General features: G+C 52.4%; 2 protein-coding genes across 3 annotated transcripts; both read right to left on the bottom strand.

The window, feature by feature from the left end:
* Positions 1–1,589: 1,589 nt before the first annotated feature.
* QARS (glutaminyl-tRNA synthetase) lies at positions 1,590–8,388 on the bottom strand. Of its 2 annotated transcripts, none has more exons than XM_006873617.1 (24): positions 8,251–8,388; positions 7,960–8,107; positions 7,607–7,716; positions 7,395–7,470; positions 7,086–7,150; positions 6,151–6,204; positions 5,950–6,010; positions 5,531–5,602; positions 5,324–5,409; positions 5,063–5,149; positions 4,535–4,634; positions 4,353–4,431; positions 4,162–4,270; positions 3,933–4,063; positions 3,744–3,836; positions 3,486–3,623; positions 3,318–3,405; positions 3,085–3,228; positions 2,874–2,978; positions 2,635–2,727; positions 2,377–2,504; positions 2,221–2,287; positions 2,022–2,147; positions 1,590–1,640 (listed from the first exon to the last, which is right to left on the bottom strand). In XM_006873617.1, the coding sequence occupies exons 1-24, from the start codon at positions 8,365–8,367 to the stop codon at positions 1,590–1,592; spliced, it is 2,328 nt and encodes a 775-aa protein (XP_006873679.1). In that variant the 5' UTR covers positions 8,368–8,388. The 2 variants fall into 2 exon arrangements, with proteins under 2 accessions (XP_006873679.1, XP_006873678.1); XM_006873616.1 differs by having other exon boundaries at positions 7,993–8,107; positions 8,251–8,367.
* Positions 8,389–11,832: 3,444 nt separating this feature from the next.
* USP19 (ubiquitin specific peptidase 19) lies at positions 11,833–23,101 on the bottom strand. Its single transcript, XM_006873615.1, is given in 28 exon segments — positions 11,833–11,949; positions 13,458–13,636; positions 13,718–13,878; positions 13,979–14,131; positions 14,213–14,429; positions 14,519–14,629; positions 14,741–15,054; positions 15,154–15,291; positions 15,511–15,629; positions 15,733–15,873; positions 16,586–16,687; positions 16,778–16,888; positions 17,333–17,443; positions 17,529–17,687; positions 17,797–17,930; positions 18,010–18,205; positions 18,290–18,510; positions 18,611–18,726; positions 18,844–18,915; positions 19,015–19,171; positions 19,294–19,510; positions 19,756–20,058; positions 20,517–20,650; positions 20,745–20,883; positions 20,885–20,916; positions 21,005–21,037; positions 21,311–21,579; positions 23,049–23,101. Coding segments are annotated over 27 exon segments (4,020 nt in total). The 5' UTR covers positions 21,444–21,579; positions 23,049–23,101.
* Positions 23,102–23,179: the final 78 nt, after the last annotated feature.

Raw genomic sequence — 23,179 nt, 5'->3', positions numbered from 1 at the left:
GGCTGCACCCTTCTATTGAACCCGAGATCACTCGCCTCAAATTTAAGTACTGGTATCTGGGACCCCTGATATCAGCTACAGGACAAGGTTGGCCTGCCGCCTCCGGTCCACCTTAATGTGGGCCTTGGGTGGCCGCTGTTTGTATACAGGGAAAATGTGGAGGGTGTTAAAGCTGCAGGCACAGCCCAGGCAGCTTCACCAGCAGCCCACCAGGCCCCAGAGAGCAACCTGGCAGCCTTAAACCTTCAATCCTTTTGCACTTGCTGTGCATGCTTTCCCCAGTCCTGCAGGATTGCCCACTGAAGTTATTTTCTGACACCTTGTTCTGAGGTCCTGACTGGGTCAGGAACCTCTGGCAGCCTCACACAAACTGCATCACCCTTTCATCATCCTTGTGTCTTTCCCTGCTGACTGATGGACTTGGAAAGCTACTGCAGCATTTCTGCCTCATCTCCTTGTGCCCTACATGTAGCAGGCACAGTTATTTGCTGAATGACTGACTAGCTGGATTTCAGGCCTTTCTTCATTTTCCTGTGTGCACAAGCAGTCACAAACCTGGATCCCTCTGGTACAAAGCTCCTGTTCTGGACTGGATTGTGTCCCCCACAAAACATGTGTCAGTTTGGCAGGACCATGATTCTCAGTGGATTGACAGCTATGTAATGATGTAATGTGGCAGTTATGTCACGATCCCCCATGATGTGATAAATTAAAAAGAGGCTGTTGTTAAGTGGTGTCAAGTTGGTTCCAGCTCATAGCAACCCTGTATAGGATTTCCAAGGGGCAGCTGGTGGGTTTGAATCATCGACCTTTTGCTTAGCAGTCCAGTGCTTATCCTACAAGACCTTGATCCCATCACAGCCCTGATCAGAGGTAAGGGGAGTTTCTCTGGGGTGTGGCCTGCAACACCTTTTACTTACAAGAGATAAAAAGGAGAGAGAAGTGAGCAAAGATCAGGAGACTTACTACCACCAAGAAAGAAGAGCTGGGAATGGAGTATATCCTTTAAACCATGAATTTTTCTGCACTGTGAAGTCCATAAATCCAGGGAAGATTGATGCCAAGACACAGGGGGATCTCAAAGGAATGCTGGGCCAACAGATGCTAAAAGGAGATAAGGACCTTTCTCCAGAGTCAATACTCTTGAATGCTGTGAGAATAAATTTACGTTTGTTAAAGCTATCCACTTGTGGTATTTCTGTTAGAACAGCACTAGAAAACTAAGATCACTCCAAACCATAGAACATCACCACTGGGCTCTCTATTCCCTTGAGCCAGGTATAAAGGATACTGAATAAGGCCCAGGGCCCTGCCCTTGAGCACTAAGAAATATTCCAGTGGTTTCAAAGATGTTAGTGCCACTCCACTCTGGGGAAGCCCATTCTCAAAAACAATAGGTATGTACAGTGTACACACTGCACATATACCTAGCATGTCTACAGGAACCTCCAACACTAACAGAGCAGACAGGTAGCAGCACACAGACTCTAGGGGTATTTAGCTGCTCTTTATTGACATGAACTCGGCTAGTAAGGGTGCTTCCAGTCCCCAGGTAGATAAGGTAGCTCCAGGTTCACTGGAACTCCAGCTCACATCTTCCCTGGGTCCTCCTTCAGTGTGACAGTTCGGTTGAAGACAAGCTGGAGAGCAGAGGAGGAAAAATGACGGTCATCGCAGAATCAGGCCAGGGGTCCAGGTGGGTCTTACCAAAGACATAACCCATACTCCATTCCAGACAAGCAGAGGGACTAAGGATCAGAATTGGGCTCACAGTGGCTTTGTGACTTTGGATAAGGAACTGAATGGCCGTACCTGGGGCTCAGTTTCATAAAGATCATAACCACCCCTGGGCCTGCCTCCTCCATGAAGAATAAGAAAGGCAGGATCTGTACAGTTTTGAGCCAGTTTCTCATCAATGGAATCAACCCCTTTAGATGGTAAGATTTAACTGAGAGCACATGGGCAGAATGCTTAGCACGACTGTCAAATTTCTTAAAGGGGGAGGCAGTGAAGTAAAGCACCTGTCCTTGGTGGCTGTCTGGATCCACGGAGAAATACCCAAGACGCTCAAATTGGAATTTGTCAAAGGGTTTTGCCAGGGCCACAGAACAGTCCACTAACGCTACCTTCACCACTTGTAGCGATGCCTGTAAGGAGGAAATCAGGTGATTATCTAGCCAATGAAACCCACCACCCTCAACCCACATCCCATGAGCTTACCTGATTCAAGTCACTTAAGAATCCACCAGGTACCTCAGCAGGATCCTCAGGGTTCTTGTGCCGGAATCTGCAGCCAGAGTAAAGGTCAGAGCCCAGTTGAGCAGCCACAGAAGGCAATGCCCATCTACCTGCCTCCATCCAGCTATGTTCACTCACAGTTGCTCATAGAGGCGAATTTCACACGTCAGCGGCTGGGACACCCAGTGAATGAAGGCTTTAGGCTTCTCTCCAGCATCTGCCCGTCTGCAGGTCACCTCCAAACTTTCTATACTGCCGCTGGGGCCCTGAAAGCAGGGTTAAGGGGTAGGACAGGCAGCTGCAGTTATACTCAGGGGTAGTCATCAGGGCTGTAAGCCATACCCAGAGCCTGGCCTAAGCAGATTCTCTGGAAAGAAAGCTATATCTGACTCTCACCTTGACAACATGTTGCAGCTCAATGATGTAGCCTGTGTGCCTCAGGCCCACAGGCTGGCCCCATGCCAGGCGCTTGTAACCTGGCTCTGGCTCCTGGAGAAAGAGAGATAGACACAAGAGACTTAAGGGTAGAACAGACTCCTTCCCCTGCCCCATGTATGACAGGGGTTAGCTCATCTGAAGCAAGAAGGTGAGGAGATGAAAGGAATCCAGGACCAGACTCAGCAGCACTCATTCACCTCCTTGAAGTCTGTCTGCTCGATGAAGACGACTGATGCAAAGGGAACCTGGTGAAACCCCTTCCTCTCATCAGCTGGAAAGTTAGGCACCTGGATGTCCAAGGACTGTAGCAAAAGACGGGTGTCGGGTGTCTGAGTCTACACCAGGCACTGGGAAACCCAATCTCGGGCCCTACTGTACCCCCTAACACACACATAGAGGCAGGCCTACCTTGGCAGCAGGAAAGTTGGTGATAGTGACCCGCAGTGGCTCCAGCACAGCCATGGCCCGTGGGGCCGTGTCATTTAGCACATCACGCACACAGGCTTCTAGTAGATGTGGTTCCATTGTAGTCTGTGCCACTGTCACACCCACCTGACAGGAAAAGTCAATATTAGTTACAGCCACAACCACAGGACCCCACACTCAACCCCCACCTGCCATCCCAGGCCACTGGGCTGTACCCGGGCACAGAAGTTGTTGATGGCTTCAGGTGGGAAGCCTCGCCTGCGCAGGGCTGTCAGCGTGAAGAGCCGGGGGTCATCCCAGTCCCTGATGGCAAGAAGGTGATAAGGCTTTTAGCAGCATATGCCATCAATACCAACAGCCTTTGATGACTCAAACAGACCTACCGCACAGCTCCAGCAGACACAAGTTGAAGGATCTTCCTCTTAGAGACAACAGCGTAGTGTAGGTTGAGGCGGCCATACTCCCACTGCACGGGGCAATAGACATCCAGCGTGTTGCACAGCCAGAAGTAGGAAGAGCGTCTGGGGTGGGAGTGGAGGCTCAGCACAAGATACCTCTGGGACCAGAGACAGGCCCCAAGAAGAGATGCTAAAATCCCACTGGTCCTACCCACCTCCCACAGGCCCAGCTAGTTCCCTCACCGGGCCTGGAATTCCTTGGTGCAGAGTGAGTGGGTGATGTGCTCAATGGAGTCACACAGGCAGTGTGTATAGTCATAGGTGGGGTAGATGCACCTGTGGGGTACAGGCATTGGGCCAAACCATAGAACCTCAAAATAGTCCATCATCCCACTGCACAACCCAGTCAGCTCACCCCATGCCCACATTCACCAGGTGTCCCCTGTGCGGTGGTGCGGTGTGTATTTGACTCGATAGGCCACAGGGTCCATTTTGCCATCTTCCATTTCCAGTTTCATCCGCAGTGTGGCCTCACCTTCTGCAAACTTGCCTTTGCGCATTGCCTGTGGATAGCGAGGACTCATGCAGACTCTAAGCACAGGAGCACCCCAAACTGAGCATCCTTACCCACCTAGACACAATAGCTCCTCCAAGATCCCACCTCAAACAACAGCAGTGATTCCTCCACAGGACGGTCCCTCCAGGGCGAGGGCAATGGATTGTGGCCTTTGAGTTCCTCTCCTCGCTGGTGGCAGACATAGGCCTGGCCCCTGTGGGGAGGGGGTATAAGCTTCCAGCCTGGCTGTGACCTCGTCAGCATGCCTTGGCTCCACATCAAGGCACTGATCTCACCTGCGGATGAGCTCTAGGGCCCAGGCATATAGTTGGTCGAAGTAATCAGAGGCATATGTCACCTTGTAAGGTGTGTAACCTGGGACAGAAGGAGACACACTATGAGCAGCTACCATAGACACTCAATGGCTGGATGTGGCCCAAAGATAGGCTCACTACCCTCTGCTCTGCCCAGACCATACCCAGCCAGGACACCATGTCGTAGATGGCAGTAAAGAACTTTGCTTCCTCCTTTTCAGGGTTGGTGTCGTCATAGCGCAGAAAGCAGATCCCATTGTTGGCCTAGAGGAGTCACAGAATTTGTAAGCCCCCAGTATAACTCTATCAGGACCTTCTCAGAGCTCTCCCAGGTCAGAAATGAAAATACTTTCATGAGCTTCTGTCATCTTCCAAATCTAAATGTCCCAGATAAAACACCTCTTATACCAACTTGCTACAAAGAACACACCCTCTTTGAAGTTGAGGAATTGCACTGAGGATTCACACAAAGGTCAACTCACTGCCTTACCTCACAGCTTCTTCACAATGAGTACCATGGATCCCCAAACATCTGTCACATATGTGGTTACCCCACACCCCCTCCTTGGGCTCTGCTTACTCTGATCATGTTATCAGTAACAGTAGGGAAGACAGAGATATTCAGTGTGATATTCAGTCATGGGGGCAGTATATGGTCACCTTGCTTGTCAGGTCCCCAGATGCACGCTCACCTTGGCATAGCCAAAGTTGAAATTGATTGCTTTGGCATGTCCAATATGTAGGATTCCATTGGGCTCTGGTGGAAAACGGGTACGCACCTAAGATAAAGAAATGCGAACAGAAGAATGAAGCCACAGCTCAGACTACCCAAAGGAAACAGATGTTCCTTCCCAAAGAGTTCACAGTGATAGGTGACAGGGGCACCATATAGTTGGCCCAGGTACCCAATCAGGTGCTAATGGCAGTAGCTCCCTGACCATTCTCACACACACCTGTCCCCCAGTGATCTCCAGGTGCTGCTTTAGCAGATTCATAGTATATGGGGTGGTCACATAGCCTGGGGTCTTGTAGTTTTCACCTACCAGGACCAAAACAAGGGGTGATCAGAATGAAGCCCAAGATACCTGTTTCCAGGGTCCTGAATGCAGAAGCTGCTACCAAAGCCCAGTCTTGCCCAGTGTTTCAATCTACACACTCACCAGGCTTGTGGAACTTGAGCGCCTCTCCCCGGAGCTGTTCCATCAGGGACAGAGCCTGGTCAGCACTCATACCTGCAGATGAGATCAAGGAAAACTTGTCCTCTGGATATGGCTACAAGATCCTCCCATAAAGGAGGTGACTTTCAGTACCACCCATATCTTGTAACCAGAACAGAACTGAGCAGGTCCTTCTTCCTCAGACCCCAGAGGCAAGAGATACAGAGCCAGATTCCTGTGGCCTCCTCTGGTCATTCCTTTAGCGAAGGTAACTAAGGAAACACTAGGAATCCCAGACTTGAGGCAGAAGGCAGTTAGATGTTGAAAAAGCCAAGGACCTGAGGAGACTGGGCTGAGGACCCAACAGGAACAAGGCCCAAAAGTCAGGTTGCTGAATCTGAAAGAAGTCTCAAGCCTCTTACCATTCTCCACCACATCCTTTGCTTTCCTCCGGTCTGTTTCTTCTGGCCGAGACTTCACTACCTAAAGGAGACCCAGAGGCTGACTCAAGGTCTCTCCTCGGCAGGCTCTTGTGATCCCTGGGATCACACACTCCCTTCCCCAGCCTGAAGTTCCACTCTACTCCATCACACCCAAGGACCCAGGGCTATACCCAGTCCCACCTTGGCTTTTTTGTCCAGATCAGACTCCATCTTGGGACCCAGAAGGTGGAGGACCTGAATAGAGACCGGAGTTAGACCTAGGGTTAGGAGTGTCCTCCTAAGGATTTCCTTGCCTATGTGTAAGTCATTCCCCGGTTCCCATCTCTGATGTGACAACATGCTTAAGGAGCCTTGCTGGTGTTACAGGATAAACACTAGACTATTAACTGCAAGGTCAGAAGTACAAAGCCACCAGTCACAGGATAAAGATGAGGCTTTCTGCTTTCTTAAAGATTTACAGCCTCAGAAACCCTATAGAGAGCCACTATGAATTGGAAGGGCTCTGGTATAGTACTGTAGGGTAAGCACTGGTCTGGTAACTGAAAGTTAAGCAGTTTAAACCCACCAGTTGCTCTTGAAATCCCTACACAAGGTAATTATGAGTCTGGACCAACTTGACAGAACACATGAGCCAGATTTGACTTGATAGCAGTGGGTTTTTTGGGCGAGGCCCTGCTTAGGTCATTCTACCTCTCTGTTCATAACATGATTCAGCTGGCCTCAAAAACACTCTCCCTCCTGAGAGTCTACACTAGATACAGGCAACGAGGACTGCTATTTACAGTGTAGTTAGCATCAACAAAAGTGTTGGATCTCAGCAATCACCCTCCTGTAATCCTATACCAGCAGCCTGAGGTCAAGGCCCTAGCATCCCTACTTATGGGATAAGGAATCTGAGATTCAGAGTAAGTGCCTCCCTCGCCCCAAGTTAGGCATGGCACAGCACAGTGGATCAAGTTTGACTCCCCACCCAGGTATTGACCCCTCTACACCTCAATCTATTCTTCACTGCCAGAACAGCAAAAGGGTATCCTCTCCTCTTTTAGCCCTCTGTGGATTCTAGGCCCTGTCCATGCCAAGCTCTTCAGCCTGCTTCAGTTCCGGGAGGTACCTACCTGCATGTCCACTTCATGCTTGATCATTTTGCCATCAGCCCATTTGAGAACAGCTCGAGCCTCTCCTATAAGTACAGGCACAAGGAGCTACATGAAACCAAAGAAGGGTACCTTCCCCCACCCTACCCCAGATATCCAGCTCCAAGGAAAGATCCTGACTGACTGACCACAGGAAACAAATCCTGGCCCAGCCAGACGGCTATTAGGTTGCTTTTGCCCCTCCCCCTACCTCCTCTCACTCCCGCCCAAAAGTGAAAGCATATGACCTGAAAAAGACAGCTGACAGTCCCAACTTCAGATATTGCTCACCCATCAGGAGCCCCATGTTGAAATGATAACGTTCAACCAGGAGCTGAGACTGGTGCCGATTTATGACGGCCTCCACCTGCAAAAAGCCAAACCATGTGATTTAGAGACGCTCCCTGCAGGCACACTTTAGAAGCCCTCACTAAATCCTCCGGGATGAAGCAACTCATTCCCATGGCCAGTCCTAGGGAGGCAGCCGCTGGGGAAAGACTCACTGCCTCCTCTATTTGCTCTGGGGTCACCACGACGTCCACGCCACATTCCCTCTCAAAGTCCACGGTGTTGATGGGGTCCAGGGGATGACCGCGCACATACTCAAGGGCAGCTGAGAAAGGAGGGGCAATGAGTCTGTGGCTCTCAGCTCCAATAACGGGTAGACGCGGCCCCAATCCCATAAAATCGTAACCACAGATTGGTCTCCTGGGAGGTTGGGTCCTTAGAGAAACCTCAAGGTTCCCCTCCCAGTCTCACCAAAAGTCAACCATCAGTGCCAACCAAGGCCCTGCTAGACAGAACTAGGAACTAGAATACCATGGGAAGACTATGGCAGAAAGGCAGGGGGGCTCACCGCTCAGCTGGGGCTCGGTGTGTATCTTCTTACTGGCGATGTAGCCCACGAGAAAGGGGAGACGCCGGGGATCCTTAAGTCGGGAAGCCAAGCCATATAGCAGGGTCCCAGTAGCCTTGTCGATGGTCGAGCCCAGAGTCTGCTGCGCCTGTTTTTAGAGGAGTCAGGAGAGAAGAATCATGCCATGTGAGGGGCGAGAGTAACAAGAGAGGAGAGGCCGGAATCGGGACACGGCCGGGAGTTGCTGGGGCAGGGCAGTCTGCTGCCCGGGCCAGGGCAGAAAGCGCACACCTGCGTGGCCGCCTGGCGCAGCTGCGCGCTCAGAGAAGTGTTCTTGAGCGTCTCGAGGGCCTTGTGTTCGCTCAGCCCGAGGGCGGTGAACAGAGACAGGGAGTCCGGAGTCGCCATCGCGGGAACACCGGAAACCGAAAGGAAACTTTGAGGCCAACCTGAGCGTTGGCATTAAATCAGTGACCAATAGGGGAGCGAAGCTGCCGGGGAGAGCCAATGATGTCCTTTTTGGTAGGAGTGGGCGGGGCTCGCCAGGGTCGTCGTCGCCATTAAAGGGACCAAAAGCTTACAAAGTGGTCCTTCCGGGTCCTGCGCTTCTGTTCCCCCGGCTTGAGTCACCTAAATTCGTAGTTGGGACAGCGGGGCAAAGCCGGACTAGAGGTGAAATTTGTCACCGTCCTGGAAGAAAGGTGTTCCGCGCCAAGCAAGAGGCAAACGCAGGTGTGGATTTCTGAGCTCTGATTTTTCTCCTACAACCCTGGGAACTCCCTCCCAATAGTGTGCTCGGGTAGCAAAAGTGACAGAGCGTCTCTATTGCGTTTTTGACGTCACAGCATTGGTGTTGTCATGGAAACAGTAGAGCAAAATGAAGCCCGGGAAATCTTTGGTAGAGATTCCAGCACAGACAATGTGCAGAAAGGCCAATGATGGAGGCGCCCCATAAGCTAGGCACTTTTCCAGCCCGCCAGGGTATCTCCGTCCCCCTGGCTTCCCACACACACTGTTGGGGAGAGGTTTGAGCTGGAACTGACCTCGCAGATGATGATTTGGTTTAAAATCTAGCATATTTCACCACTTTACTAAAGCTTGAAAATGTATGCAAACTACAAGCAGATTAGACCTTGAAATCCGTTTACAAACCTTCAAGACAATATTTTATTGAGGTTAGGACAGGGTTGTGTGCCAGTGAATTTATTCCTACTCATAGCAACCCTATGGAGCTCTGGTAGTGTAGTGGTTATGTGCTGTGAACCGCAAGGTCAGCAGTTCGAAACTACCAGCCGTTCCACGGGAGAAAGATGAGGCATTCTGCTCCTGTCAAAATTTACAGCCTCGGAAACCCTGTGCAGGGTCACTGAGTCGGAACCAACTCCATGGCACTTTAACAACAACAACAACATAGCAACCCTATATATGACAGAGTAGAACTACTAGACTTTAATCTTTACTGGGACAGACAATCAGTTCTTATCTCCTGCAGTGTGGCCAGGTCAGTTTGAACCACCAAACTTTCAGTTAGGCACCAACAAGGTTGCTGTTGTTAGGTGCTGTCAAGTCAGTTCCAACTCATAGTGATCCTTTATAGGGTTTCTGAGGAGCAGCTGGTGGGTTTGAATCTCTGACATTATGATCAGGAGTTCAATGATTATCCTATAGCACCATACCAGGAAAGGTGAAATGTAATCATTAAGATGATGGCTATTATCCTTGAGTCTGAACTCCCATGAATTGCTAGGGGTCTCCAAGCAAAATTAGAAGTTAGAGAGTTTTGGAGTGTGGAGGTGGAAGAGGACTGGTGTTTCTGATGGTGGTATGGTAAGGGGTTTCTCAAATTTGGGATTTGAGCTCAGGTTCTTAAGAGGCATTAGGTGATTACAGTCCTAGATCTTCAAGGGTTGGCCAGTATCTGACAGTTGTCTACATCCACATTCTGCAGCTTGTTTTGTGACTAATGACCAAGCTGTATGTCAGAGTCTACATTTGAGTTCCATATGATGGGCATGTCAACTTCTGCCTAGGGACATAGGCTGTATCAGTGTGCAGATTCAGCCTGTGTTTTGGGGCTTCCCACCTTTTCATGGCCCCAGACTGATGCCCAACCCAGCCCTGTAGTATACTAGTGAGTGCAGAGGCAATAGAGGCCACAGCAACTTCGTGCAGATACCACAGAGGGTATAGTGCAGAGGACTCCAGAGCAGAAAGGCTCAGGATCTCTGCATCTAGCACATGCAGGCATCCAGTGACCAGGGAGCCCACACAGTTGGGACTACACACAGTAAAGACTCAGCATAGCCCTGTTGCTGCCCATGCTTAGGAGGCCCTTCAGCAGTATCATACCACTAACACCCAGCTTACCATTTCCACCATTTCCATAGGGCCCCAAACTGAGTTCTCTAGTCCCCTTTCCAGGGTCGGCAACCCAACATAGTCCTTGAGCCATTGTCCCTACAGGAAAAAGCCAAGGTTCCCTCTGTTTACTGCCCTGGGCCAAGTGCATCTGAGGCTGAGAAACATTGGTGAGTCCTATACATTGAGAGCTTCATGTGAGACTGGGTCCATGCCCCACCTTTGCCTGTCTTACTCCCTCTCTGGCTTCTCTGAACATCTACCTTCAGCTAGAGACACCCACTCCTGCACCCAAGCAATCAAAGAGGAAGAGGCAGCTTTTTTCAAAGAGGCAAGGGGGCTTCTCACAATTGCCCTTGAAGTATGTGTGAATATGGCTACAGAGGCTCAGAGGCTCTGAGAAGCCTATGGATAAACAGCTTGGGGCTGTTGCCAAGAATTAACGTCTCAGGGACTCTTGAGATGGTCTTGCAGGGCCCTACACCCTCCAAACCATAGGAAGTCAGCCATGATTGGCTGTGGTTTCTGCCTGTCCTCCTTTTAAGGAAAGATCTCCTGCCTTGCTGCATAATGGTTTCTGCTCTCCCCTCAGAGAGACACAGTTAGTGTTCAAACTACAGCAAAGAAAAATCTGAAAGCCGGAAAAGATGAAGAAAATCCTATTGAGACTGGAGCCCAAATCCTTGCTATTTTCCTCCAGGCTGAGCCTCAAGATTAAGGACTCAGCTCTTCTCATAAACCTCAGGAATACAAAATAAAACCAGAATGGCACTTGGTCACCTTTACAGAGCAGGTCACAGCTCTGTCATGGGTGGGCCTTCCAGAAAGCTGTAACTTCTGCTGTCTCCCACAAGAGCCTCCCCCATCTGCTATCTGGTGATCCACAGACAGGGTGCTCCAGTGCCTGAACCTTTTACCTTTTCTAGAGCCTATTAGCTACTCCTCCATCCTTTAGGCATAATGTCTTGACAGTCACCTCCCACTTGACAATGGTACCCAAGGCCAGTGGACGCAGAGGATAGCAGGTATGCCACAAAGAGCTGATAGCACTGGGAACTTCATGAGCCTCGTCCCTCCATGCTCACCATCTCTCCTCAGACTAGGGCACTTTCAAAGACACATGTATACTCTATGACAGGGAGAGGAGGTGGCCACAGCACCTGGTACATCACAGACACTAAGTCTGTTTATTATTATTTATTTTTAAAATATATTTAAACAGCAGCAACCACTTGAAAAATGAAAAAAAATTACAATTTTTAGAATAAAATTAATGTTTATAATGTGAATCATAAAGAATTGAAGGTACAACTGAGAATCAAATCACGCTGCACTACAGGTGGCTGTAGAAGTCAAAGCCCGCTAGTCAGGGGCCAAGCGGAGAAGTATCCCACCCCCCCCAAATCCCCACTGATGGAGCCAGTGTCCTCTAGGTTAGAAAAGGAGAAGCAGCAAAGAGCTGGTCATCTGTGGGGGAATCCCCAAAACCCAGTCCCCCCACCTGGCAGGGACCTGCTAATCGACCTCCTCCATGTTGCTGTAGGTGGGGGCTGGGCGGTCCACAGGGGGGGCGAAGCGCTCAGGGGCTGTCCGCGGGGGGGCCGCCTCGGGGGCCTGGCCAGGGCCTAGTCCCTGCAACAGAATATGAGGACAGGGGTTGGGGGCTGCCCTGCATGCCTGGCATCCCGCAGGTGCTGGCTCAGAGCCCTGGCACCCAAGGGAGGGCCCCAGGGCAGGCGCAAACAGCAGCAGCATTGAGACAGAGAGACGAGATTGGGCCTGAACAGTCTCGCTTTATTAACACTTTTAAGTACAGGATGCAGCTTGGACAGGGCCAAGCCCCAGGCCAAGGGTGATAGCAGCAGGATGAATGGACACACAGCTGGTCGATAGCTGCCCTACGACACTAAGCCCCATTTGGGACCACAGTACCCACCCTCTCCTCCCAGATGCACACACTGAGGCCCAAAGCCCAGAGTCGGTCCCCACCACAGAGGCAGCCTGGCCTGGCCTGGCCTGGCCTGGCCTGGCCTGGCCTGACGGGCAGGCAGGTGGGCCAGTTCACAGCAGCTGCCTGTGGGCAAGCTCATCTCCAACGACTCTGGGACACCAGAGGATAGAACACGTTGAGCACGAGGGCCACCAGAGCTGCCACGGTGCCCAGGACAAAGTACCGGAGGCAGCCCTCGTCTGGTGTGGTGGGGCCACGTGGTGGGGGCCCCACCCAGTCTTGGGGCCCCCAGGGACCCAGGGGCCCAGGCCCCTCAGGCACCGGCTCCTCCTCTGCCTCCAGCTCCTGCCAAATCCGGGAAGCCTACAGTGTGCGGAAACGGCCATCAGCACCCAAGGGTAGAACCGGTGTCCCTGTGACCACTGGTACCCAACCCACCAAAGAAGTATCCATGATGGGCAGTAGTCACACTGCCACTGTCTCCTCTGCACGTGAAGCCACTGAAGGCTCTGTTGCAGCACCATCACCACTATCGCTGAGTCCTTTAGGACAGAGCTGCTTATCACAGGTCAATCTTCTGGTCCCCTCCCACCCAAGTCCAGACCCTGACCAGTCTTCTACAGGGATCTCTCTGAGCTCAACGAAAGAAAGAAAGCAGCAAGGAGGAGCCCAGTTCAGAAAGGAGATGTGGCTGTGCCCAACAATCTGACCTATGGCACCTCATGTCCACAAGAGTCAAAAGACCTCAAAGGCTCAGTGGAGAACAAGGCTCATGTCAGAGAGGGTAACTGCCATCCAGGGCTATGGCCAGCCGTACAGGTCCTGCCCTGGGTAGATACCAGAACACAGGGATAACAAGGGAGAGTCAATGAGCTGACTCGAGGGGGAGCACAAGGAAGGAAGCTGGGAGAACATCAGATATAGTCTGCTCATGGCACTATGTCCAGTGAGGTTTGGAGTAGCCTATGCCAAGTGGGTGCCTATGTGTACACTGGTGGCCAGCTGATGTGTATATATACCTTTGTGAGGATCCCTTGGGCATGGAATGCTTCTGGCTAAGGCTCTTGTCTGTGATTCTTGCAAGTACCAAGCCTCCAAGGGCATGTGGGTGCAGAAGAGAAAGCTTTCTCTCTTCCCCAAATCTGTGAATCAGGATTCACTCTCATGGGAAGCCTCCCCCATGCCTCACCTGGCTGGCAGCAGCCTCAGCTGTAGGGCCTAGGTCTGGGTGGTGCTCAGAGTGGCCTGCCCGGGGGGGCCTCTCCACAGGAGAGTTCCGCCGGCGGTAGAAGAGAACATAGGAATAACGCGTCACAACCTGGCTCTCATCCACTGTCGTCACTGTGCTGTCATCAAATAAGCGCCAGCCTATAGCAGGGTGCAAAGAGTTTGAACACAGCCTACATCACCAATCCTACTGCCTATCCTGTCAACTGCATATGCCCTCACCCACGTCGCTGCGCTGGCTGCTACGGTCATTGGGCAGACGGGCACAGGCAGTATAGTGGCCACCAATCATGCCTCCATAGTGGTTGATGACAGCATACAGGTCATAGCTGGGCAGTTGCTCCTCCTTCTGGCCAATGCAGAACTTGCTGAGGTCTAGGTTCCTGCGGTCCCGGCCAGGAAAATGCGTTATGGTCAACAGGTGCCCAGGATTCTCAGCCTGGTCTCATACCCCACCCATAGTTACCAGGGTCCACTGCTCACCGAACAGGGAACTCCACCAAGTCATTGATCTTGTCACGCCAAATGAAGCTGCGAAAGGAGAAGCGCTTGAGCTGCACGATGAGCACATTTGGCAGGCGCCACAGCAGCAGCTGCTTGGAGGCCTCTCGGTGCTGTTTGCACTGTGGGCAGTACCTGACGGGATGGGGTGGAGTTAGGACCAGCAGGTCTCCATCTCACCATGCCCTTACTACCTGTTTGCTGCACTGTTCTCACCAGGCCTCCTCAGGTGCCAGCACCTCAGGCCGAGTGAAGAGGTTCAGGCACTGGTCCAGGGTAAAGTGGCCAGCACGGGCGGCCTCACCAGCAGAGCCTGGATCCTCAGCACATTCCAGCTCCTTGGAGGCTACCAACACGAACTCCTGCAGGCGCTCATTGTTCCGCCAGACCAGAGCCAGGCTGCAGTCATCACCTAGCTCCAGTGGGGCCTCTCCTAGAGATGGGTGAGGAGAGGGATCATGCAGCTGTGAGAAGCAGCCAGCCCAACACATCCCATGACTCTGAACCCACAGCCACAGACACCTTTGTCCTCTAGCCGCTGCTCTCGGTTAGATGCATCAATTTTATAGATGAAGAACTGGGGTGTGTGTGCACTCATGGCTTCACTTGGATGTTGGTACCCAGGAATGGCAGCTGGAGGAGAACATGCTAATCAGAGATTCCTTGCCAACCAGAAGGAAGGGGTGTTCCCCAATCCTCCCTCTACTCCAATCCAGCTCCCAGAGTCTTTCAGTGCACTCTTACCTTCGGGTCGGGATGCTCTCTCACCAGCAGGCAAGGAGCCAACCTCTATGGGTCCACTGGCCAGCACCTCTGAAGAAACTCCACTGGTGCTAGGCATAGGACCCCGATCATGGGTTGACCAAGCCCGGGGGGGCCCTGTGTCCCCCTCAGCTACAGGGGTCACCAGCTGGAGCTCAGGAGGTTGAATGGGATCCCTCTCACTGTCTCCAGCCTCCAGGGAACTTGTGGAGTGCAGCGAGGTGCAGCCAGTGGCCTGGGACTCCAAAGCTGTGCGACCAGGCTGGAAGGGTGGCTGGAATACACTTACTGAGTACCTGGCAATAGGCAGCAAAACAAGAAAGACTCCTGACCACCCCACCTGGCAGCTCTGAACACTTCTGCCCCCTCACCATAGTCCAGCCATGAATACTTACCGGGCATAGCCCTCCAGCAGCTGAGCAAGACGGGCATAAGTGAGGCGTGAAGCAGGTACACTGACCAGAAAAGGATAGCCGATGTTCTCAGGACGACAGAGGCCTTTATGATCAGGCCAGTGAGTTTTCTGGCAAAACCTGGTAGAAAGAAGGAAGTACACATAGGGCCATAGCCCTGCCTACTGAGACTCTGTGGGGGGGCTAGCCTCAGGCCCTAGAGTAACTGGATATGACAGCCCTGCCTCCCCCAGGGCCTAGCAGAGTTGGGCGGCAGGTGAGGGTTTAAAACATGTGTGCCTTTGTGTGGTGGAAGGGACAGGGTGGCAAATGGATGGTGGAGAGACTGAGGATCCTCACTGGTTACAGTAGCCCACGCGGTAGCACCGGGTACAGCGCTTCAGCTTCTCATCCTCTGACTGCTGCTTCCGCTGGCAGGCTGCACACTTGGTGATGGGAATGCTGGGTACCTGGGGGCGCTAGGGGTGGGTCGTCTGGCTCAGCAACACCAGAGGCCAGGTGCGAGCACCCCCCTCCAACCCTCACCAAGGCCCTGCCATTATCAGGTCAACCTACACTCACCTGTTGCACCTCTAACACCACCACCCGCTCTTTAGCCAACTCTGGGGACAACAGCTCAAAGCAGAGAAGTATATCGGATGGGGACACAGTGTCCAATGAATGGGAGGGCAGAAACACCCGATGGAAGCGATTCTTAATCACCTGGGACAGAGAACACACAGATTCCATGTGAGAATGAGCCCTTTCCCTAGTCTTGTCCCAGAACACAGGGTGAAGGCTGGCCCAAATTTTGGGTCTATGGGGATAGGTATGCCACAAGAGACACACACTTCTGCTGCCACCATCCTCAGTGCCCAGTGTAATATGGGACCTGGTGTACAGGAGCCCAAAAACAGGCCTGAGGCAGGTATCAACCACATTAGTTCTCTATACTTTATGACTCTGTTCTGCCTTCAACTAAGAGGACCCTACTGGGACTGCAATGTGGCTATTATGGTGAGGATACATTTGAGAAGCCTCCTCACTCTTAACCCCTGAGAAAAAGGGCACTAACAGATTAGAGGGCAGGAGCCTTTGGGGAGGGCCAGCACATGGACCTGGGATAATATAAAAGAAAATAGCATGGAGAGAGGACCACAGGAGTGGAGGACCAGTCTTGCAGCTCAAGTAGTCTGAAGAGGCAAAAGCAGCTGGAGGTCACCATGGAAAAGGGGAATAAACTCTGACAGTAGTTGGGACCTGAATGTACCTCTGTTGCACAGCCTACATGCCTGGTTCCAACCATGTCTCAACCAAGAGTACACTGCTTATTTTTATGCAATATGTGCACAGTCACATGTATGTGTACAGATGCCACAGACTACATACATGTGCCTGTGTTCTGTGATTACACACACGAGTTAGATCCACATACCTCAGCCAGACGCAGGTTCTCAGGCTTCACATGGACACTCTGAGAGAGGGAGTCCAACACTTCACTCGCACTGGAGTTCTCCTTGCTAACACTCACCAGGAACTGTGATGGCAAGGGTGGACTCAGTGGGCGAGGGAGGAGGGCAAGGGTAGGTTCCCCAGTACAGTTCAGAGAATGGGAGCTTATCCTCACCTTGATGGGCTTGCTGTGGGGCTCCCGGGCAAAATAGAAGACAGGGAGGACCTTTTGCTTCTGTGGCAAGGGCACTGGCAGGTACAGGAATGGGTCAAAGGTAATGGAGACCTGCAGGTGCATAGTGGTAGCAGTGGGTGGCCGTACAGGGAGTGGAGAGCAAGGCCTTCACAGCCAGACAGCAAACTCTCAGGCTTGGGAATACTAGATGGAGACCAGGATGGCTCACTACTTCTAGGAGAGAACAGTCCCTCTCTCTGGCATTTGGGGCTCTGTTCATCCTGGCCACTTTACCTCGTCTACACCCCACGTACCATTCCAATGTGACCTGTATTCTTACCATATCTGATGCCTATCTTTGAGCCTAAACATCATTTACATCATCTGGAAAACGTACCCTACCTGACTCTTTAGCCCACATAGAAGCCTGAGGCCTTGTAGCTGGCTGGCTTCCTTGTCCATATATTTCGTGGCAATGTCGGAAGATGCTGAGCCCAAACAGTCCCAGCAGACCTCTTTCTAGGGGTCCCTCTTCCCCCAAGGAGCCCATCACACCTTGGTGCACACAGGGCACACCAGTTTCGACTTATACTGGCCCTGAAATAGGTCCACGATGAAAGAGTCATTCCTCATCTTGTGCCGCTGCCATGCTTCTTCAGCTACCACCTAAGGGAGAGAGCAGTGAAGACCAAGGAGGCCAGAGGTCTGAGGTAGCCATGGGGCAAACCCACCCTCTGTCCCCTATCCTGACCTCATCGGGCCGTCCATCTGAGTCCACAGTCTCTGTGTAGGGCTTGTTCTGGATGCGGTTCAGATCCTCGTGCAGCCCATCTAGCAGGAAAGCCATGAACTCCTGGGCATCGTGCTGTGCGTAGCCTGTGAACTGGCTGGCCTTACTCGCCACAATGGCCTGGATACAAAGACCAAAATGTGAGCATACAGCTCCAGCACCCACGATGCACCCAACTGGTTGGCCCTTCCCACATCCTCAGCCAAGAGTGGGAGTAGCTGCAGATCACCTTCAACTTGAAAGGCTGGAAGGCATGGTGGGTACCCTTCCACAAAGCCCGAAGCAACACAGCAAAGCCGATAGCTAGCCTCCCACCGGTCCCCAATGGATTGCTGTAGTTGATCTCCGCCTCAAAGGACCGGTCTAAGAACAATAGTCAAGGAGACATGTGAGCAGAGGACGGCCCTCTGACCGCTCCCCAAGCTCCAGGCCCTGCTCTTACCATGGAAGAAGTCCCGCAGCTCCCTCGTATTGGACAGAGACTGGATGACACTGTTCATGAAGCAAGTGTTGCCTAGATTGACAAGGCCAGTGAAGCCTGGCAGACACACTTTCTTCTCTTCCTCCTCCTCTTCCTCCACACTATCTCCACTCACAGGGCTGTGTGGCATTGGGGGCACCATGCATGTGGGCTTAGGCTGTGGGAACAACAAGAACATGAGAGAACAGCTCTGAGGCTTCCTGGCCTCCATCCTTGGACCTACCCACCCCAGAATGCTCACCGAAGCCAGGTGTGGTTCGGGTTTTGGAGCTACATGTTCCAGGGGGGTGCGGGCTGCCACACCATCCAGCCCTGTGTCCTCGGATCGAGCCTTGGGTTTCTCCTTTTCCGCAGCACGAGCTTCCTCCTGACCTGTCAGTGAGTGGGGAGCACTACCCGGTGGGGTTGAATCCAGAGGGGTTGGACCTGTCGGCATGGCAACCTTTGCACCACCCACTGCACCTTAAAAAGGGGGAATAAGGGGGCTGGTGGTTAGCAGCATGTGGTGGTGTAGGGTCCTGATCATGTGGGGCTGGGCAATGAAGGGAGCTCGTATGCAGACCTCGTGCAGCTGGTGCCTCCAGGCCTCCCCAACGCTGACTCTGCCGCTTACGAAGGCAGATGTCAATGCGAGACGCCGTGAAACAGAAGGTACACTGCTCTGGCTCAATCAGGTTCCTATGGGAAAAAGCTAAACTCAGGGACTTAGGTGGAGCAAATGTTGGGCTAGATGAACCAGGGAGCTGGAGCCCAAGATGGAACAGGTATAGAGTAGTGAGGTAGGGCACCACCCACCTGAGCTTCACCTGCCAGCGGAAGATCGTATGGGGCCCACAGCCCGGGTGCAGCCTCAGGAAATTTCCATCCCTACAGAGGCAGAGCAGGGGCAGGGCAGGAGGAAGGTCATGAGATATGCTGTTCAACCTGAGGCATACTACTGTTTCCATCTCCTGTCCACCCACTTACCTGGTCTGGAAGATGAGTGTGAAATCTTGTTCACGGAAAAGCACTCGAGAAGTGTCCCTGCAGATCTCCTTCACATATACATGAACCACCACCGAGTCTGGTCCCTTCTCGTACGAATCATTCTTGACAAATGTCAGGCTCACCATGGACTCTGGGTCTGTATTGGGACCATACCACCCATGACAAGTTCCAGTCTACTGTTATTCTACTTCCTACCTACCCACTAGGCTTGCAACCCAACCTAGGGTTCTACCTGCCCACCCCTGGCCCCACCTTTACCATCTACTAAGGTTGCAGCATCTACTGCCGCTGCCACCTCCTCCTTGGACTGGTCACGTTTCCCAGGGGCTCTGCTCCGGGCTATTGCTGTGGAGACTGGGTCATTCCTGGGAGATACTTCCTTCTCTCCTGTCAAAAGGGCTCGACTCTCTTCAGAGCCCAGGAGACAAGTCTGGGAGTTCAAAGGTGGTACTCGGAGCTGTTCCTCAGCCCCAACCTATTCATAAAGAGATTGTGGGCAGCATCAGCCTTGAGCCTGACAGGAGGACCCCACTACAATCCATGGTCTTTCCCCAAGCTCCAGATATCCAGCCCTCACCTGGGTGGCTGGCTCAGCCAGGAAGGGTGGGACATCACCAACCTATTTATAGAGAGATTGTGGGCAGCATCAACCCTGAGTTGACAGGAGGACCCCACTATAATCCATAGTCTTTCCCCAAGCTCCAGATACCCCGCCCTCACCTGGGTGGCTGACTCAGCCAGGAAGGGTGGGGCATCGCCCTGGGGTCCAGGACTATCCCTAGGTGCTTCCCCCTCGGGCCCTCTGCGGAGATGCACAGCCCTCTTGGCGCTGGGCCCTGCCTGGGTCCCAGGGCTAGCCCCCGCGCCTACCTCGCCACGGCCCTGGGCCCGCTTCTGGTTCCGGGCCTCCTGCTTAGCCCGGCGGGGCTCAGGGCCTGGCTCCAGGGCAACAGGAGACAGCTCCTGACCATTCTCCTGGCACCGCTGCCCTGGCGCCAGTTCCTGGGTCCCCAGAGGTTTCTTCTGTCAAAGATATAGCAGTCAATATATATATGTATGCATACTTAAACAAATTGAAAATACATTTCTTTTATACATTTTATTCATTAGGTTCTCTGTTTTTCTAATTTCTATCAATTCTCTATGTATTAATGCAAACTTTACTCTATCATACTTTCTGGAAATATTTCAGTCTATAGAATTATTTAAAATAGTAAGAAGCTTAAAATATATTGTAATCATAACTTTCTTCTCTGGGTTATGCTTAAGTGAACTATGTTATTATTATATATTATATAGTCATTCAAATTATGTATATACTAGGCATATAATTTACTAAAAGCCTACATTTTTTTTTTAAAAAAAAAAAAAAAAAGATATAGCAGTCAGTCACAATAAAGCATTAAAAAAAAAAGATTTGGCTGTCAGGCACTGTCGACTCACTGTATAGCATCCCTACCCTATCATGCCCCAGAACTCACCAAGAGAGAGGGCCATGTGAGTAGAGGCACCTTCTTGGGCAACACCAGCTGCAAGAGACCACCCTTGCGCGCCTGCACTTTGGCGCAAGAACTTTCGATCTCAGCATAAAAGACACCACCCCACTGCCGACCATCTGGAGACACAGTAGGGGCAGTGAGCTGGGGTGGGGAATATCAGAAAGCTCAAATGTTAGGTATGGGCTCTGGGCTCAGGGCAGATGGACGCACCTGGAAGCCTCACAACACAGTCAGTGTCTGTGAACGCAGCATCCACCTCCTCCAGCCGCAGGGCAGCGGCTCCCGTATGAAGTTTCACTATTACCTCGTCTGCACTCTGCCTCCATTCAAGCATCAACTCTTCAGTTAAGAGTGGCAAAAAGAGCATGAGAATCTCCATGAGCTCCACATGAGATAAGGAGGTCCAATGGGGCTGCTCCAGAGTTTCCTCCCCTCTACTAGCGTTCCTTTTGGGCCCAGTTTTTACTCACCCTCTTTTGTCTGTTCCTCCCGAGGAGTGGACACTGACCCAAAGAACAGAGAAAGAACAGGAAGGTCATGTTGAAGAGGCAGCCTTCAAAGCACTATCGGCCCACTAAGCACTATCTTAAGGCTGGCCCCAAAGCTGAGGCTCAACTCAGCCTGTTATAGGTCCTTCTCTCACCATCAAACCAAGAGAGAGGGAATGGGGGAATGTAATCTCTTTCAGAATCCACTATTCCCCACAAGCTCTCAACCCCTAGGTTCTGTAAGCTCAACAAAGTGAGGGGAGAAGGCCATGAGCATGCTTGGAATACCAGTCTTACCTCTTCGAGGATCTCCATTCTTGCTTTCCTGGTTTGCTCGATCCTTCTGCTTCTTCTTACTAGTGGTCTCTTCCAGTCCTGGAGGCCCTCTCCTTGGGCCTGTGGCACTGGCCCCACCAGACATCTTTAGCCGCTTGGTCGACAGCCAGAGTGCCCCGGGGTCGGCAACGGCGTCTGGGTCAGGACTGCGGCGCTTCCTTCCCGGCCCAGCTATCTTGGCAACTCTTTGTGGCCAAATTCTCCAGCAAGGAACTGACAGCCTAAGGAGAAGTGGTCAGTAATCACTACCAAAGCCCAATAACTTATTCCTTGGCTGCAGTCAGGGCTCACTCAGTTACCTAGAACACTCCTAATCCTATACAGCAATATCTGTCTGTCACTTGAAGTAGTCCTAGATACTCTAAAGGTATTCCAAAGAGACAATAAATAATGCAACAAGCATTACTAGTCAAGCTTCTTCAACATCTGCCACTGACAGACCCCCAATGCTTAACTGAGAAGGTGCCAGGTCAAGGCAGCTGTGGCCTGGGATGAGCCTTCTCCACCAATCTGGAGAGGAGCCATGGCTCCAGCCCAGAGGGCTGGTGCTCTGGGCAGGGAGCTCAATTTTCTTTCACTCTCACTGGCTGCTTAGTCACCACCCGAGAAGTAGGAGGTGGAGGAGAAAGGCAGCAGAAAAGGAGGAGACAAGCTACAGCAAGAATATCAGGCTCTGTGGCTGAGACTAGGGCCAGCCTAAGTGTTGCCACTGCCCAGCCAAGGTCCTGTTGACAAAGCACCCCTACCTGCCTCCTGACAGCTCCCACCCTTGCTGAACCTGCTCCTGTGCAGTGCTTAGCTTTTCTTCCTCCATTCAGAGAGAGATTCCAGACCCCAGCCATTATCCCAAGCAGGAAAGGGCCTGCAGTGGCTATGGTGAAAACAAGCTATCCAGGTGCCACCCTGCCCTTTTAACAGCGTTCGTCCCTCAGGCCGGAAGGGAATATGAGGCTAGCCAACACATCATTTCCTTGCTCCCAGATCCCCTGACTCATCAGCTCTGAGGCACGAAGACCTCCTACCCATTTAGATATGGACCCATTTCTACATCTAAAACCCAAAAACTGATATAGGGATAGGGATGAATTAATGATCCAGGACGCCTAGCTGCATCAAGTATGGCCTAAACTAGTCATAGGGCAGAATGACTAATCTGTGCTCTCCAAGGTGTGTGCATGTTAGGGAGAAGGATAATCCTTCTAAGAGTCAGATGTGGTGCTGAAGGGCTGGATTGAATGACGGCGGGTCCAGAGTCACGGGGTGAACACCTGCCGCCTCCGCACGCCTAGCTCCCGGTGAAGGGCCATATCCCTAGAGGGACGTCGAGAATGGGGAACGAGCAGTCTGGGGACCTGAGCCTGCCTCAAACGACCGCGCCGGGATACTGACCACAGACCAATGCTTTGGCCGGACCACAACCGACCTCCCAGCCTCCAAACCTGGGGCCCGTCACCACCACCTCCAGGAAGTCTCCCTCGCTCACTGCCAGCCCCCTTCCAAGACAGAGGCTAACCACAGGCGTAGCTAACGGCCCCGCCGGCGTCGGCGGGCCCGGCGTCGGCGGGCCCAGCGCGCCTCAGGGCTCGAGAGGTCAGGGCTGGCACGGCCCGTGACCTTGAACAGGCCGACACGGGCCCGCGCCGCGGCCTTCCCCGCTCCGGTCAGGCCGGCGACTGGCCGTCCGACTCACCGAGCGAGGCCGCCGCTGCAAGCCCTCTTCGGGCCCTGGCAACCTAATTTCGGTTCCGGTTCCGGCGCCTGGTCGGTTCCGGTTCCGGTGCACCCCTCCCACTTCCCGGGACCGCTGCCTCCGCCTCAGTG

The sequence above is a fragment of the Chrysochloris asiatica genome, unplaced genomic scaffold (genome assembly GCF_000296735.1).
Source record: "Chrysochloris asiatica unplaced genomic scaffold, ChrAsi1.0 scaffold00246, whole genome shotgun sequence".
Classification (NCBI taxonomy): domain Eukaryota; kingdom Metazoa; phylum Chordata; class Mammalia; order Afrosoricida; family Chrysochloridae; genus Chrysochloris; species Chrysochloris asiatica.
Note: the sequence above shows the minus strand (reverse complement) of the source record. Positions and strands in the feature narration are given on the sequence as shown.

What these genes read in the sequence shown, in the direction of transcription:
- QARS (XM_006873617.1), bottom strand. Translation starts at nt 8,367, where the DNA reads ATGGCGACTCCGGACTCCCTGTCTCTGTTCACCGCCCTCGGGCTGAGC. An exon ending in GCCCTAGAGCTCATCCGCAG is followed by an intron (nt 4,271 to 4,352) that starts GTGAGATCAGTG and finishes CCCTCCCCACAG; the next exon opens with GGGCCAGGCCTATGTCTGCC. An exon ending in GTGTCTGCTGGAGCTGTGCG is followed by an intron (nt 3,406 to 3,485) that starts GTAGGTCTGTTT and finishes TCTTGCCATCAG; the next exon opens with GGACTGGGATGACCCCCGGC.